The 18,060-nt window shown below is 42.0% G+C and overlaps 1 protein-coding gene across 2 annotated transcripts; it reads right to left on the bottom strand.

Annotated features, from left to right (window-relative positions):
- Positions 1–538: 538 nt before the first annotated feature.
- Positions 539–16,282, bottom strand: FAM50B (family with sequence similarity 50 member B). Of its 2 annotated transcripts, XM_027602921.1 has the most exons (3): positions 16,199–16,253; positions 14,510–14,645; positions 539–2,260 (listed from the first exon to the last, which is right to left on the bottom strand). In XM_027602921.1, exons 2-3 carry the CDS (start codon positions 14,637–14,639, stop codon positions 1,170–1,172), a joined length of 1,221 nt encoding a protein of 406 aa, XP_027458722.1. In that variant the 5' UTR covers positions 14,640–14,645; positions 16,199–16,253; the 3' UTR covers positions 539–1,169. The 2 variants fall into 2 exon arrangements, with proteins under 2 accessions (XP_027458722.1, XP_027458724.1); XM_027602923.1 differs by lacking the exon at positions 14,510–14,645 and having other exon boundaries at positions 16,199–16,282.
- Between the last annotated feature and the right edge of the window lie 1,778 nt (positions 16,283–18,060).

Below are 18,060 nucleotides of genomic sequence, written 5' to 3'. Positions count from 1 at the left end.
GGCTCAGTGAATTGAGCTTCCAACTCTTGATTTTGGCTCAGGTCGTGAGCTGAGCCCCGTGTTGGACTCTGCACTGAGTGTGGAGCCTGCTTGGCATTCTCGCTCTCTCTCCCTCTGCCCCTCCCCCTCTGTCTCTCAAAAAATTAAATCTTAAGATAAATATTCTAACACAATATTTTAAAAAATCAACATTAACACAAGGAAATCCACAATGAATAAAATTATCAAAATTTTAAATAATGACCAGATCTTTAACAACACTGTGCAGGGCCATATTGGAGCCTGAGGCACAAGGCATAGCAGTAATCCCGTCCCTAGGCTATACTAACCAACTCCTAACCCCTGGGGCTCAATGACCCAGCTAAGGACCACTCAAGAGGGGGCTGCTCCCCCAGTTTGTGAGCCACCTCCCCTCCGCCTCCGCTGATCTTGGGAAAAGTTATGGGCAGGTCAACCTTTGCCCTCACATGGTTCTGAAATGGGTCATAGAAGTTCTTTAAATAAATTAACCAGGACCATAAGAAGAACAATAGCCAATATTTATTGAGTTCTAAGTGCTTTACAAATATTAACTCATTTAATCGTCACATGGATCTTATGAGGTAAGTGATATTCTTATCCCTACTTACAGGAGAGGAAACTGAGGCACAGAGGTTCAATTAATCTGTCCCAAATTACACAGCAAGTGAAGAAGCTGAGTTGAGAATCAAACCCAGGCAGTTTGACTCCAAAGTCCATGCTGGTGACTACTTGCTTTAACACTGTGACCCAGGTCAAAAATGCACCCCTCATTCCCATTCTGTCCCACAGTGTGCCCAGTGATGGTTTCAATAATACCTCAACAGAGCCTAATAATGAATCCACACAGTAACATTAAAAATACCCACCCACCCCCCAAACAACCAAACACCCCAAAATAACATCAGCAATAGAACGACCACACTTGAATAATGCGAACCCTCCGTTCTTTATTCAATTTTGGGCAAGAAATTAAGGTCACCAAATTAAGTTACGGGGTACAGAAATCAGTTTCCTATGCTGGTTGTCGCTGCCCTGGAGTGGGCAGGAGGCCACCAGGGGGCTGCGAAGGCGACGCGTGCCAGGGCTCTGCAGGACCGGAGAGGGGTAGGACAGGGAGCCTCAGGGGAGCCTCAGGGGAGCCTCAGGGTTCATCGGATCGTGTACTTGTCCCACTTCTTCTCGGGGTCGTAGGGCTCCCAGCGGCTGGCGGGGAAGATGTGCTTGTTCTTCTCGTACCAGCTGCGCAGCACCACCTTGCCGGCGTGCGACTCGTCCTTCTCCATGGTGGCGTCGCTCAGCAGCCGCACGTCGTCGTGCACGTCGAAGCTGAAGAGCGGCCCGCTCTTGCCCCGGGCCTTGGTGACGATGAAGTCGTAGAAGGTGTGGTAGTGGGGCAGGATCAGGTCCTCCTTGATGTACATGAGCTGCTCCACGCCGGCCGACCGCAGCTCGCGGAAGTCCTTGCGCAGCCCCTGCAGCGCCTTCTTCAGGAACTGCTGCACCGTGCCGCCCTTGTGGATGCGGACCGTGCGCCGGTGCCCCGAGCCGTCCCAGTAGCTGAACGTGACCTCCATCTCCTCGCGCTTCACCTTCTCGCGCCTGGCCTCCCACTCCTGCCGCAGCTGCTCACGCAGCCGGTTCTCCTCCTCCTCGCGCTCGCGGTCGGGCAGGAAGCTCGTGTCCACGTCTGGATTCTTCCCCAGGTTCTTCTTCCTCTTGCTCAGCTCCGCGGACCTGGGCGGCTCCCCAGCCGCCGCGTCCGCGTCGCCCGCGTCGCCCTCGTCGAGAGTGAAGGACAGGCTGCAGATCTTGCGCTTCTGCTCCTGCTTGCGCTCCTTCTCCCGCAGCGCCTCCAGCTGCAGCCGCCGCTCCTCCAGCTGCTCCCTCTTGGCTAGCTGCCTCTCCCGCTCCTTCAGCAGGGCCTCCTGCTTGGCCTTCATGTCGTTCAGGGTCACCAGGCCCACCGTGCTCGACTTCAGCTCGGCCTCCACGGCGTCGTAATGAGCCGAGAATTTCTTGTCCACCTTCGACTTGATGATGGTCTCCTCGGCGATCCGCTGCTTCAGCACCTCCATCTGCTCCTTCTGCTTTTCCCGCTGCTTGATCAGGTGCATGGCCCGGCCGGCCTCGCGCATCGTGCCCTTGTACTGCGCCATGGTCGCGGCTCGGCGCACGCGCAGACACGCTCGCTTCCAGGACCTTCCCAACGCCCGGGGCTTTCGGGGCTGGCTCCCGGACTCTGCAGCAATGAAAAGCGCCCGAGTTAGAAAGGGACCAGAATAACAGCTTAATGAATACTTCGCGGCGGTGCATTCTAATAGAACTTTCTTGAGACGATGGAAATGTTCTGTAGCTGTGCTGACCGATGTGTGTAGCCGTGCTGACCAATGTGTGTAGCCGTATGAGGCTACTGAGCCCTTGAAATGTGGCTGGGTGCCATCGAGGTGCTGTCTTTTTATTTCAGTTTAGTTAATTTAATTTAAATCTAAACAGCCGTGTGTGACGAGGAGCCCCCATACGGGACAGTACAAGGCTGGGTTTTGAGAGCTGTACGTGGAGAGGGTGGTTTTACAGAGCAAGCTCTTCCCTGTCCAGGTGTCCTCATCTGTCCAGGTACCCCGTCAAGCACACACATGCAAGAGTCGGGGCACCAAGAAGGCAGGCCAGCCGTGGCTCAGATTCGGGTGAGCTGGCCAGTGGAAAGCAGAGTCTGAGAGGAAAATGCCCATGCTGGCCCTGGGGGCGCAGGCACCTGTCCCCTCAATCAGATGCAGAGCATTTCTTGGGGATGCAAGGGAGCGAGGGGAGAAGAGTCTGACAGAAACACCTTTTCGTACTCTCCTAGAGTGTGGTAATGTTAGCTAAGTTCCCATTAATGGGTTAAGAGTGAGGCAGGACCATGTTAGTTGCTGTCCCTTAAAAATAATTTCTGCAGTGAGGGTTTGTTGAGTCGGCCTTATGCCCCATGCTAAAGCACTCAGAAGCAGTGTGGGTACAGCCCTGCTCGCTGTGGAAAACAGGACATCTGGGGAACTAGAGAAGGCAGAGGAGATCTAAGTAAAAAAAAACTGCCTTCTTGATGTTTCAGCCAACCAGAGTGAGGCCTCCCCCTAATTTTACTGGACTCAACTGGAGCTGACTATCCTCCCTTGGGACCAGTCTCAACCTGCCCGAGGCACCACAGCTCCATCGTCCTCTGGACCCTCACCCCCATAAATTCCAGACAGGGTCTCATCCAATCATCCCCACCCTCTTAAACTCTGCCACTCCGCCCTCTAGAAGGCAGCACCTCATTAGCAAACTCTTCTAAATCTTCAGCCACCTCTGGGAACCTTCCCTTTTACCTTCTTGTCTCACGCTGGCAGCCTGCTGTTCCCTGAGAAGACCATTTCTCCCTGCAGCTCCCTAAAGTACAGGTTGCTTTCCTCTGGCATCTACGTCATCTTAAAGTCTAAAAGTGCAATGAGTGTCTTTGCGGTTTCGAAAACATTTCTTGTATTTTCTTTTTTTTAACTCCCAGCTCCCTCGAAGCTCATGCAACCCGGTGATGCCATCCCAGCTATTGCTGTCATCTCCATAATTCCCCGTCCTCCTGAATCCTTGAGGATTAGCACCTGGCTCAAATGCCTTCCCCCTCCATCCTCCAACCATCCTGATCCTGGATGTCGTCAGCAGAACCCACCTGACACCTAGACCTCCTCTCTTCTGATGACACACCCTAGTTCTTACACTACCAGCAAGTGCCCCATCTCCCAAATGGAAACTCAGTCACCTCCTTTATTTTCAAACTACTTACTCTGGTACCTCAACTCCAACTGTCCTCTGATAGCTCAAGACCTCCAATCCAAAGACCCAGCACCTCTCGCTTATCATCACACCCGCTTGAGCTTACTCCTTCCTTACCCACCAGAGGTTGCACAGATTCCCAATCACGCATGCTCCTTTCCCTCCTGTTATTCTTGCCTGGAAAAGCTCTCATCCTGGTTAAACCTAGCCCCCGTCTTCTCAACTCCTAAACCCAGGCAGCTGGAGAAAATAGCACCGCTGTTGCGGGCTCATCTCACTTTAAGTTCATGACCTCAAACCTCCAAAGGGCACTCAAAACTGTCTGGTAATTCTATCATGCTCCATCGGTGAGTCTGCTGTCTTGCTCCCCAACATAACTATTTCGTGCTTCCTCCTGTATCTCTAACACCTCTTCTCTCTCCTACCTCCCCCGCCTCCCCCAGGTTGGTCGGTAAACCGTTATCAGCACACCGCTGGATACAGTTCTGTCTTCGGATTCAAACACAGTGATTCTTGGATAATTGAATCCGCCCCCATCCCAAATTTCATAACATAAAGACTGCATTCAGTCTAGTTAGATCCCCCAAAATATGTGTTCTGTGAAAAAAGGGTTCTCACCTCAAGTAACTATGGGCAATTCTGAGTTAAATTCGAAGAGTCTCTTTACTGTGAGTCTCTGCTATGTTTCCACCATGACTCTCCAAGAGGGGTATAGTATTTCATGTTTCCCAAAAGTTTTGGATTATTCCGCATTTCTGCATACAGAGTAGCTGTTCACATTTCTCAAAACCAGCACTTCGTGGGACCACATTTAGAAAAATGGGCTGTGAACTTTATGCCAGCCTTTCAGCTAGCCCCTCCTGAAAGCACAGATGCCTGTGGGCACAACCTCAAGAAGAAACCTTTTATGTTATGATAGTCAAATATGGCACCTACATGCCAAGAAGAAAATAATGTGGTGTTATGCTCACCAAAGTTTCCAAACAAGAAACCCAGGTGTTTTCCTAGACTACTGTCCTTCACACATAAATAATTTAAAAAAAAAATCTTTCATATATTTTCCTTTTCTCTCCTTTCCTACCACTGGCCGTAATGCAGGAATTGTGCTTTTTTTCTTCTCCACCTAAATCCTCCTCATAGGTGTCCCATCATCAGTATATTCTCATTCTTTTCTATCTTCTATACACAATCTAGTGATCCTCATAAGAAATAAAAATAAACCTGATAATGTCACTCCCGTTCTTGAAAATCTCCTCCAACTCTCTCTTCTAAGGTCAAACTAGAATGTTAAATTTTTCCGACCAGGTCCCTAATCACCAAACCCACCCACTCATTTCCCAATGCTCCACACCCCGGGGCGGTCACTGGGAACATTTCAGTTGTTCCTGACTACACGATGCCCTTTCATAAACTGTTCCTTTTGGACGTACTCTTCCTAGAACCCTGCTCTTCATGGTGCCAGCCCTCAAGATCAGCTTCAAGGTCATCTCCTACAGAAAATCTCCAGCAGCCACCACCACCCGCAGATACACAAAGTTACCAATACCTTCTTCTCTCCAGGCTCCCTGTATGATGACCTTTATTAGATATAACATAAATCAGATTGCTTGGCCACCTCCTTTTTCAATTAGATCATCCAACCAGCCACACTTTAATCCAATCAAATATAATATGGCCACATCAACTACAATTGCCCCTTTTCCAATCCAATCAGAAGCCAAATGTCAATATAGTCCCCAAACCTCATCATTCCTAATACTATTATCTAGCATCCATCCTCTTAACTCAATCACAGTCTTCAAATCCCACAGCCAGCCAGCCTCCAGAATTAAAAAGGTTAGTCTGAAATTCTTCCAAAAACTTGACAAGAAACACAAATAACAGAAGGAAGCAGATTTATCCTTAGAGTCTGAAATCCTGATTTTAAGAATTTCCCCCACAGGCTCCAAGATGGTAGCCACTTGTGGCCTCAATTCTCAATGAAAAGTACCTCACCAAGCTAAAAGCTACTTTTTCAACTCTTTTAAACTGTATCAACAATAACAATAGCAACCATAGATAGAAGGGAGCAACAGTCGGCTGCAAGGAATCTGAAATGTTGATTAAATATGCAAATTTAGAGAAAATGTCACCTCCTTCCATCTTAGCCACAGGGTAAAACAAATATGCAAGCAAACAGCGGTGATTTTTAAGAATCCACAAAACTCAAAAGCTACTGCCTTAACTATTTTAACAGAGAACAAAGAGAGAGACTCCCATTTCCACTGCAAACAAGAAGAAACAAATCAAAAAAGAATACTTTGTGTCATGATTGGTTGGCAGCTTACCTTCTATCAGTCTGCTTCCTGATTTAAAATGATAATCCTACAAATGGCAGGTATTCTCTCTTCTCCAGAGTCAGGCTTGCCATGAACTACTGATGGTGGACCAGTGTCTATGAAGGGCAGCCCTTCCTAATCAGCCCACATTGGGTCTAGGATGTGCCTCCTGACAGCATCATCACTCACGGATCCCTCCAGCAGCCATCATGTATCCTGAATGAGTTGTCCAAGCAAAGCACAGCCCTTCTCACTCAACCGGATGCAAAAAAACCGCTCAACCAACCAGTGCATGACCTCTATGGAATTCTGTTACCAGACCAGAAGTCCTTCATATAGTCCTTCAAGTCTGAAAATGACTATAAGGATTAATTCATTGGATGCTTTCTAATAGTGGTGGTGGTGGGGGAGTGTAGTTAAAAATGTCTTCCAACATTTGCTTGGGAGAAGTCTAGTTTTGGGGGATGTTATAAGGTGGAGGGGAAAAGCTTCACATGTTCAGAGACAGAGAAGAGCAAAATGTACTGGTTGGAAAAAGCTTAGATAAACAAGCCACGACTGCAATATATGTTCACTAGAAAAAAGAAAGAAAGATGTCACAAATTTCAAAATAGATTCTGCGCCAGAAATGTCTCTGAGTTTTGTGAGACCTAAATGTGTTCCTTAGTTTTTATCAAAGTAATACATATTCATGGTTTAAAAAGAAAAGTAATACTGAAAGGGTTATTTTAACAAACAAAACAAAATAAAACGAAAGCAAGTCAAGCAGTTCCCAGTTCTGTCACTCTTTTCTCTAGAGGCAACTCCTTTCAATCTTGTAGGAAGTTTCTTCTCATATTTACTTTCTTATTCTTCAGTAATTCTTATACTGATATTTTGTGGCTAATAATTTTAATTTATCTATTATTGACTTCTTATAGTGGATGAAGATTTAATTTTTCCCTACAATAAGTTGAAATATCTGGCCAAGTCACATGAGGAAGATGACATTACGGAAGTTCTTAGTATTTAAACCAGATTTTTAAAAAATGCAAGGAATTAATTATAAAGATAGTGGCAAAAATCTCAAACAAAATATTAACAAATTGAATCCAGCAGTTTATGAACATACACATATGAAAGTAGGATTTAGTTAAAGGTAGTTCAACACTAAAATATCTACCTGTGGAATTTACCACATTAATAACATCTCAGATACCTGCGGATAAAACTAAAAACAAAAATTAGCAAACTAGACCTAGAAAGGAATTTCCTTAACTTGATAAAAGCTATTTTTGAGAAACCTATGACAAATGTCACACGTAATAATATACTTTTATGTTCTTTGCAGTTCAATCAGAAATAGAACTGTGGTGAGCTTTGGCCTGTATCTACATGGCCGCGGGCTGGGTGGGGGCAAACAGGGTTACATGGGCACTTGGGAGGTGAGGGCAGAGAGGAGAGGAAGCTCCGATTCTTTTATCTTTCAAAAGGTGTACATCGTGGGGCACCTGGGTGCCTCAGTTGGTTAAACATCTGGTTCTCGGTTTCAGCTCAGATCATGATCTCAGGGTCGTGGGATTGAGTCCCAGGTAGGGCTCCGCACTCAGCATGAAGTCTGCTTGAGATTCTCTCCCTCTCCCTCCGCCCCTCCCCTGCTCGCTCGCACTCTCTCTCTCAAATAAATAAATATTTTTAAAAACAAAAAGGTACACATCGTTTGTTTTAGATTGCAAAACCTCACTTGAAACACAGCTTTTAGAAGTATTGTCAAGGAAGTGAAGGGCCTGACAGAAAGCAGGGCTGAGGGAGGGGTGGCAAGGAGCTCACACCTATAGAAAAAGTCAGTGAGAAATAAAAAGTCAGATGTCTGCCCAGAAGGGAACATATTCTAAACAAACCAGGATTGTCTCTCCTCCCACTGAACACTTAGACAAAAACTAGTAAGGAAAGTGTTATTTTATGCAGAAACATATAGAAGCCATTACAATACCACACTGTCACTGGTTTTCCAAGGACATTTTTTTCTTGGCGGGGGGGAAGTGCAGTGAATGTAGCTTTTTACATTGATCTCAGAAGATTGCTCCAAGTCAGAGGTAGGCCCAGTTCAGTCACCAGGCATTTAGGCGTTAAAGCCAACTCTGGCCCTTGGTCGGTGTCTTCTCCTGTTTTTATTACTGCTGTCAATGAAGATTGTCAGTATCTAAACACCACCCCGTTCTTCTTGCTTTGTTGGAAGTGGATGGTTCAGGGGCCATCCTCTTGGGTCCCATCCCTCCTCCTTGGGAGCTTTGTACTATCACTTTGCTATTACTCAATAAACCTTGCTTTGCTGCCCACAAAAAAAAAAAAAAAAAAGAGAGAGAGAGAGAGAGAGAGAGAAAAGAAAAAGAAAGAAAAGGAAAAAAAAAAGTGGATGGCTCAGATCTGAGCAAAGAGATAATAGGCTTTTCCCAAAGGTTAATTTTTTTTTTTTTTGCTTAAGTAAATTATAATTTGCTCTTTTTGGTGTGCAGTTCTGTGAATTTTGACAAATATCTAATGCCTACAAATTTTGAGAAATTCTAAATAGCATTCTTTTCTTCCAGAGGAACTGGTCAAGGCACATGTGCTTAAAAGAAAAAAATCTCTGTTATTGGGGCGCCTGGGTGGCTCAGTCAGTTAAATGTCTGACTCTTGATTTTGGCTTGGGTTGTGATCTTGGGGTCCTGAGATCGAGCCCCACATCAGGCTCTGTGCTCATCAGGGAGTCTGCTTGAGATTCTCTCTCTCTCCCTCTCCCTCTGCCCCGTCTCCACCCCCCCCCCGCACGCTCTCTCTCTCTCTAAAATAAATAAATAAATCTTAAAAAAAAGAAAAGAAAAGAAAAAAAAAATCTCTGTTATTAATTCCAGTTGACACCAACTTCAGAAGCCCCCACTGGACTGATTTCCTGATGATAAAATGTGCGACACACAGTCTGCTAAGGTCCACAGAACATGGTTCAGCCTTTTGGTGGTTCTTAACTCTGTCCCTTGGGATTGGGGGGCAGATGCACACATGAGCTGGTTAGATCCTAGACTCTTTTGGTCTCCATGGGCTGTGACCCCATAGTCATAGCCATAATGCTACATTTTGTTGTTGAGTTACCACTTGGAAGAAACTCTTGGCCCAAGCACTGTCCCAGTGTCTTGGTTGTTTGCATAACCTTCTGGGGGAAGGGAGGGAAGGAGGATACTTTATTAACGACCATTGTTGTTCTCACACAGGAATACATGTGAGCCACTGAAGCCCTGCTATAAAATACTCTTTGCGAAGTCTTTTTTACAATTTTTTAAAATTTAAACTGTAGAATTGACTCCTTTGTTTTCCTTATACAGTTCTCTGAGTTGTTTTATTTATTTATTTTCAAATTTTTAATTGAAGTATAGTTGACATATAATATTATATGAGTTTCAGGTGTACCACATACTGCTTCAACAATTATATGTATTACCAAATGCTTTCCAGAGTGGCTGCACCAGCTTGCATGCCCACCAACAGAGTAAGAGGGTTCCCCTTTCTCCACATCCTTGTCAACATCTGTTGTTACCTGAGTTGTTAATCATAGCCATTCTGACTCGTGTGAGGTGGTATCTCATTGTGGTTTTGATTTGTATTGATGCTGAGTGATGCTGAGCATTTCTTGTGTGTCTGTTAGCCATTTGTATGCTCTGAGCATTTTTTTATTGAGTTGTTTTCTTACTATTGAGTTTGAGAGGTTTTTGGGGGGTTCTGAATACAAGTCTTTTATCACATATGTGACTTGCAATAGTTTCTAGTAGTATAGATTCTTTTTTTCATTTCTTTAAGTGGCTTTTGCAAAACAAAAGTTTTTAATTTTGATGAAGTCCAATTTGTCAATTGCTCACTTGTGAATCATGCTTTTGATGTCTTATTTAAGAGTTCTTTGCCTAATTTAAGTTCACAACGATTTTCTCCTAAGCTTTCTTTTCCAAATTTCATAGTTTTACATTTTCCATTTAGATTTATGGTCTATTTAAAATTTTATTATTATTATTTTTTTATTGTTATGTTAGTCACCATACAGTACATCATTAGTTTTTGATGTAGTGTTTCATGATTCATTGTTTTCATTTAACACCCAGTGCTCCATGTAATACGTGCCCTCCTTGATACCCATCACCAGGCTAACTCATACCCCCACCCCCCTCCCCTCTAGAACCCTCAGTTTGATTCCTGGAGTTTCATGGTTCATCTCCCCCTCTGATTCCCCCCCTTCCTTTTTCCCTTCCTTCTCCTAATGTCCTCCGTGCTGTTCCTTATGTTCCACAATTTTTATTTTTTAATTTTTTTACAGGAAACCCACTTTTTTTACCCAATTGTGAAATCCACTTTATATTTTTTCTTCCAAATTTTTATTTAAATTCCAGTTGGTTAACATAGAGTGTGTAATACTAGTTTCAGATGTAGAATTTAGTGATTCAGCACTTACATACAACACCTGGTGCTCATCACAACGAGTGCCCTCCTTAATCCCCATCGCCTATTTCACCCATCCCCTGCCCACCTCCCTTCTGGTGACCATCAGTTTGTTCTCCGTAGTTAAAAAGTCTGTTTCTTGGTTCCATAACAGCGTTATCTACAATAGCCAAATTATGGAAAGAGGTCTTATGGTCTATTTTTTAGTTTATTTTTTTTGAGATATGAGGTTTAGGTCAAAGTTAATTTGTATGCATATTGGTATCTAATTGTTCCAACACTATTTGTTAAGACTATTTTTATTCCATTGAATATTTTTTGTACCTTTGTCAAAATCAATTGACTATATTGTCTGAGTCTATTTCTGGACTCTATTCTGTTCCATTGAACTATGTGTCTGTTCCTTTGCTAATATTACACTGCAGCCTTATGGCAAGCCTTAAAATTGGTTAATATGTATCCTCCGATCTTATTCTTTTTTTTTCAAGAACTTCCTGGCATTCTAGTCCTTTTGCTTTCCCATATAAATTGTAGAATCACCTAGTCTATATAAACAATCCTTGGATTTTTATTAGAATTGCATTAAATTTACAGATCAATTTGGGGAGATTTGCCATCTTAACTATATCGAGTCTTCCAACCTATGAACATTATATGGCTCTCCATTTATTTAGGTCTCCTTTGATTTCTTTCATTGGCACTTTGTAGTATTTAGCATACAGATTCTGCATGTTAGCTTTATACCCATTAGCTTTATACCCAACTACTTATCTTTTTCAGAGCTATAGTAAATGGCATTTAATTATTCATTGCCAATATATAAAAATAAAATTTGTTTTTTCTGTTGTATCTTTCCATCTTGCTAAAGTTATTAGTATTAGTTCTAAAATCTTTTTGATAGATTCCTTGGGATTTCTATATAGACATCATGTTTCCTGAGACAACAACAATTATCTAGAACAGGGACAATTTAGTTTCTTCCTTTTCAATCTATGTGTCATTTATTTCTTTTTCTTGCCTTGTTGCATTGACTAGAACTTCCTGTATGATGTTGATTGGGTAGAATTGGGTGTTTTTCTTTAAACATTGGGTGGAATTTGTCAATACAACCATCTGGGCCTGGAGTTTTCTTTTTTGGCAGGTTTTAAACTATAATCTATTTAACAGATATAGATAGAACCATTCAGGTGTGCTTATTTTTTCTTGGGTGAGTTTTGATAGTTTGTGGCCTTCGAGGCCTTGGTTCATTTCATCTAAGTAGTCAAACTTATGCATATAGTTTTGTATTATTCATTATCCTTTTACTGTCCATAGAGTTTATAGTGATTTCCTCATTTTATTCTTTATATTATGTCTTCTCTGTTTTTTCTTTATGTCTGTCTAGAAGTTTATTGAATTTAATTGATCTATTTGAGGAAATAAATTTTTATTTCATGCATTGAGAATCCCATTAGGATTTTTATTAGAATTGCATTAAATTTACAGATCAATTTGGGGAGATTTGCCATCTCCCCAACTGTATCAGATAATGATACAGTTGTTGCTTTGAACAATCACCCACCGTTTAAAGAACTCAAGAAAAGCAGTCAGTTGATTATATTTACCCAAATGTTTACAAACTCCTGAAACTCTGAAACCCTGCCACTGGAAATGTGGCAGCCAAAGATGTGGCATGGCAGAATGGAAATCATGCTACATGAGGAGGACTGGATTCTCATGTCAGCTCTAAAATTGGTCATGGCTTCAGGGGAGTTCAGATAACTTATCTAAGCTTCAGTTTTCTCATCTGAAAAATTATAAGCTGAAACTGTCTGATCCTTTTGAGTTGTATGGCCTAGGATTAAACCAAAGAATTTTCTCATAACTCATCAAAGTTGATGCCAAGGCTTAGATTAAGGGAGCCTGAAGCTTATTTGTTTGTGTAACGCTTCCTTATGCTTGTTATCTAGAACTCCAAACTCCAGTTTCTGGGGGTGGGAACAGGGAGATGTCGACTCAGCCAAGGGCCTTAGCTCATAGGATCGTATCAGGCTTTGGCTGTTCATAGCAGTGCTGACCTGTTACCAAATCAGTCAAAAGGCAACTCCAAAGGACTGGGACGGGATGAGATCAGGTACAAGAAATTCCTGGTTTGGTGGCAGAGGAGACGGGACAGCCCCTGGCCTTCATAGCCAGAACCTGACAAATGACTACTTCTCATACTTTTCAAGGAGCCAATTCTAAACACCATAGGTAGGAGTTTAGGAGTGAACATGAGAAACACAATCCCCTACTTCACCTGGAGCTGACTGTGAAATTTCTCCATTCTTAGTTTCCTGGTTGGGGAAAGTTCTGTTTATTTCCCTCATACTTCCCTGGGAAGCCCTTCCCTATGCCCTCTCTAACCCTCCAACCCCACTGAATGCACTACTTTGAGACAGTGGAGTGTAGATCTCAATGCTGCCCCTCCTCCTGCCTTCCATGATAGTCACTATCATCTGCCAGATGCTTCATCACATTTGGAGGCTAAGGATAAGAAGAATGCATTCAACCATCAAGGTGGCCATATATTACCCAACCCTGATTTCCTTCTGATTTGTGCTCATTTAATTATTTGTTTTATAAGCAAATATTTTTATACTATATACATTTTATAAAAACCTTACATAAAATAATCTTAAGGTAACCCTACACTTAAGAGATAACTATTATTAATAGTTGGCATTTATTTCTAGACTGTAAATGTATATGTAAATATGTATTTTAATATCATGGGATCATTCTATACCTTATTTGATAAACTCAAACTGTGTATCATACTTCTTTCCATGTTAACATTTAAGAGCCTATTGGATCCTTTTTTTTTTTTAACTTACATTCTTAACCATTTTTTAAAAAAGATTTAGTCATTTATTTTAGAGGGGGGAGGGGCAGGGGGAGAGGGAGAGAAATCATCAAGCCGACTCCCCACTGAGGGCAGAGCCCAACACAGATCATGACTTGAGCCAAAATCAAGAGTCAGAGGCCTAACTGACTGAGCCACCCAGGCACCCTCTTATTGCATCCTTTTTAATGGCACCAATGTATTTCAGTATCGGAATATATCATAACATATTTTCTATTTTTTCTATTGCTTGAAATTTAAGTTGTTTTCTATTTGTTTGAACTCTATAATGATCATGCTTATACTTACATCTCTGTGAGAGAATGTTTATAGTGCCTGGTGTTGTTATTACATGTTATGATATTCATTAGTTATTACAATTATTAGTAATCTTTTTTAATGATAGCCCTTGACTTTCTTTGATCTTAAGTTCAGTGTCTTTTCTTATGGTCTTCAAATTTCATCATGAAATCTTTTACCTATTTTTTTATTGAGGAGGTTTCCTATTATTGATTTATAAGAACTCTTTATATATTGTGAGTTTATCTGCCATATAAGCTTCAAATGTTCCCCCTAGTTTGTCTTTGCATTTTAACTTTGTTTATGGTAATTTTTCCTGAATTATAGCAGTTTTTGTTTTTATATTTTTAGGTATATTTTTAGACTGCCAATTCTGACAGTCTTTTCTTTTATGACTTGTGAGTTTAATATATATTTTAAAACTCAGGCAGTTTTATAGGTTTTTTTTTATTTGTTTCTTTCTATATATATAGATAATCTAGCTGGGACCTATTTCTGCACATACTATATATAAGGCAGTGACTTAACTTTTTTTCCAAAAGTTGGTACTGAATTAAAATGAAAACTTAGGAATTTTTCTCAACCTGCTCCATGGACTATGGGTATTCTTGCTAACTAGTAGGAATAAAAATAGTAAAAACTAATGTTTTTATAGTGATCTCAAGTTACAAAGTTTACTTACATACTCTATCAGCTAGGAATTCTTTTCTTCCAGGTAAGAGAAAGCCTGACTAAAACTGGCTTAAATAAAATATTTAATGATTCACTTATCTGTAATTACCAAAGGTCATGTGGGCTTTGGATGTGGCTTGGTTCAGAAGTTCACTAATTTCACCATGGCTCCTTTCTGCTTGATCTTTAGGCTGATCCTCGTTCGGGCCACTAGATGATGTCTCGTGATTTCTAGGCATTACGTGCTGTCTCATTCATATTCAGGGCAAAGGGAGATTGTTTTTTTGATAATTCTCTCAGAGTGAGGGAGTTTCTTTCCCAAATCTCATAACAAATTTCTTCTTGTTTTTTCCAATCAACATGTCCAAGAAAATGACAAATTGTCTCTCTGGATCTAGTCAATCAGAACCTACTCTAGTGTGGGGCAGAACAGTGGGGACAGTGTGAAACATGGTATGTATTGGGGAAGGGTGAATATCCATCCAAACAAAAATCTGGATCACATAACTAAGAGGAATGGAGAATGTAAACTGAACACTCAAATTAGCAAATGTGTACCACACATACATTGTACCTATTTGGTACTTATAGGAATCCTATGAAAGTAGGTAGTTACTAACTTCCCCATTTTACAGGTAGAGATATGGAAGACTAGAAGAGTTATATAATTTGCCCTCTCACTTGCCTAGTAGGTAGCAAAACTCAAATCCAGATCTCATGACTTAAAATTCTCTGCTCCTCCCAGGACTCCAAATTACCTTCCTATGTGCCTAAAACCACTGCTACAATATGGGACTGCATCAGCTCTACAACCTTATTTTTAAAAATTAAAAGGTCAAAAGGAGATATTAGCTATTGGCTATATTGATGTTCCTAATGGGAGCGGAACATTATGTGAGGTTCCACTGTGGTGGCTTTAAAAGAACTGGACATGAAGTTCCTGTTGTAGCTTAGCCTAGGCTTCCCCAAAGAAGAGCACAATACAAAGGCTTATACATGGGTGGTTTATCTAGGGATGTGGTCACAGGGAGCAGGGGGTAGTGTCAGGACGAGGTGGGAGAGTGAAGAGGAAAGCCAATACAATCCCGGTAGTCATCTTTATAGTGACTATGTGACCCCACAGGGACTTTGGGAAGCTCCATGAAAATGTGTCACTGTGGGATGGGGAGAAAAGGGAAAGCATTTACCCTACAGTATACATTCCCCATGGTCAGTGGTTGCTGCATAGGATGTTAACAAGCCTGTATTTCTTAGTGGTACATAAGTAAGTGCCCAGCGGGTTGGTTGGACACCCCAACTGGCCACTGCATCAGATAAGCCAGGGATGGGAAAGGAGAAGGGGCACTCCAAGGGTGCTCCAGCATAAAGCTGGTTGAATAGAACTACTCACTACAGCAGTGGCTGGAAGGAGATAGGACCAGAAGATTTAAGTGGGGCATTTTAAGTAAAGGTCTTCAATACATAATCCATTATTAAGTTAATAATAAGAAACTTGACTTAAAAAAGGGGTATACAAAGTAGCCCAAATTACTAGTTCTGATAAGTTCATGCCTGGATTATTAGAACTACCTCCTGAAAAGATTTCTCTAGTTTCCCCCTCATTCGACTATTTATTGTAAAAGATCTCCATTTTGCCATTACTTTACAGAATGATTCATTGCCCCCCACTGGTTGCAGGATTATGTACAAATTCCTTTGCTTAACATTTAATATTCTTCACAATTTGTTTTACCATAATTAAACAGCTGTCCTCCCCATAACTGTCCCAGCTGGACTCAAGCCAGTCTAATTTCCTTACCGTTTGATAAACAGGCCAAGATTATTCCTTCTCTGTGTCTGTGTTAATATTGCCCCTTCTAACTGACGGGGATGGTGTGCAAAACATTTACCAACTGCTATGGGAGATACTGACCAATCAGCATGGAGACTGAGACAATCAGAAGTGATGTCACATGTAACTGACACTATGGGTTGACCAGTTGACTCAGCTCTGCCTTCAGCTTCCATTCTTCTTCTATCTGTTGAAATCCCATCTTTCCCTAATTCTCCATGAAGTGTTCCTATACTACACTTGCTTGTGTTGGTCTTTCCTTCTTTGGGATTTAATTACTACTTTGCATCCTGAATATTCTTAAAGATACATATATGATGATGCAATGGTCTATAAAACACCTGCACTTTTTAGGCAGCACATTATTGTCATTTCATATGGTAACAATTTCATGATATTTTTGATAGAATAGAAAGATATAATTCAGTCTTTCCTATAACATGGTTTATCAAAAGCATCTTTTTATTATTGATACTGTAGAAAAATTTCTTTTAGCTTTAAAAATTTGTCTCTGATACACAAATTTTTAGGATTTCTGTCAAATATGAGGAAGACCTGTACTATGTTTCTTTTAGTTATGAACTAAAATTTCAAAGAGAGGGGCGCCTGGGTGGCTCAGTCATTAAGCGTCTGCCTTCGGCTCAGGTCATAATCCCAGGGTCCTGGGATCGAGCCCCACATCGGACTCTCTGCTCAGCGGGAAGCCTGCTTCTCCCTCTCCCACTCCCCCTGCTTGTGTTCCCTCTCTTGCTGTCTCTCTCTGTCACATAAATAAATAAAATCTTTAGAAAAAAAATAAAAAATAAAATTTCAAAGAGATTTCAAGTTTCCTTGGAATGCTCTTTGAATTGCCATTAGATATGTTCTTGGAAGTCATTGTAACACCAGGATGGCTAACAATATTTGAACCTGAGTGGTAGTTTTAAAACATAGCCTCCAGATTGATTCTTAACACTCCTCTCATTGAGAGATGGAGTCTATGTCTCCTCCCCTTAGATTTGGGTGGACATGTGACTTGGTTGTAACCAACAGAAAACTACTGCTCTACTTAGGGCTTCTCAGGGATTCTCGCTTTTCGAGTCTTGATCCAACATGTAAGAAGTTCAATTCCCCCGTGGCTGCCATCCTTTGAGGAAGCCTGGGCCACATTAGGTGCTGCAGTTCACAGCACAGCTTAGATCCCAGCTGACAGCTAGCACAATCACCTGACACAATTCCAGCACCCAGCTGCAAGGTCACCTCTACCATGGGGTCTTCTCAGCGGAGGCTCCGGGCATTGTGGAGCAGAGACAGGCTGTCTCCTGTCTGAATTTCTGGCCCTCAGAATTCATGAGCATAATAAGATGGTTATTTTATGCCACTAAGTTTTAGAGCAATAGCTACACAGTAGTAGTGACCCAAACAACTATGGACCAAAGTTACTGTGATCCAGTTACACTCTCAATATTGGGGGGTCCTGGACTTGGGTACAAATGGAGGTCTAAATTAAAGATTTTATAAGTTAAATATTAGAAATCACTAATAAACTATTGAATAGATATGTTTTCTTCTCCTTCTTTGACAAATATGCCTTAGAAGAGACTGGGAAGACTAGGTTTGGATTTAGAATTCCCCCTGAAGTCTGGCCTCTCCCTTTCCTTGCCCAACCCAGACTCCATCCAACACCTGTCAGGGCCTCACACATACACAGGCTCCCTGGAACCAGCCACCCCAAAGCCCTTCTTGGGCCCAGGGAAGTGACCCACCAGTGGTTTGTCATCCATAAGAGGGTAGATTCAGATGAGAGGCCCACGAAGTCCCCGGGTTTTGGCAGGAAATTGCAGGATCCC

This window comes from Zalophus californianus, chromosome 7 (genome assembly GCF_009762305.2).
Source record: "Zalophus californianus isolate mZalCal1 chromosome 7, mZalCal1.pri.v2, whole genome shotgun sequence".
In the NCBI taxonomy this organism is placed as follows: Eukaryota; Metazoa; Chordata; class Mammalia; order Carnivora; family Otariidae; genus Zalophus; species Zalophus californianus.
This window is presented reverse-complemented; position numbering and strand designations above follow the sequence as displayed.

What these genes read in the sequence shown, in the direction of transcription:
- FAM50B (XM_027602921.1), bottom strand. Translation starts at nt 14,639, where the DNA reads ATGCCTAGAAATCACGAGACATCATCTAGTGGCCCGAACGAGGATCAG. An exon ending in CAAAGCCCACATGACCTTTG is followed by an intron (nt 2,261 to 14,509) that starts GTAATTACAGAT and finishes TCATTGCTGCAG; the next exon opens with AGTCCGGGAGCCAGCCCCGA.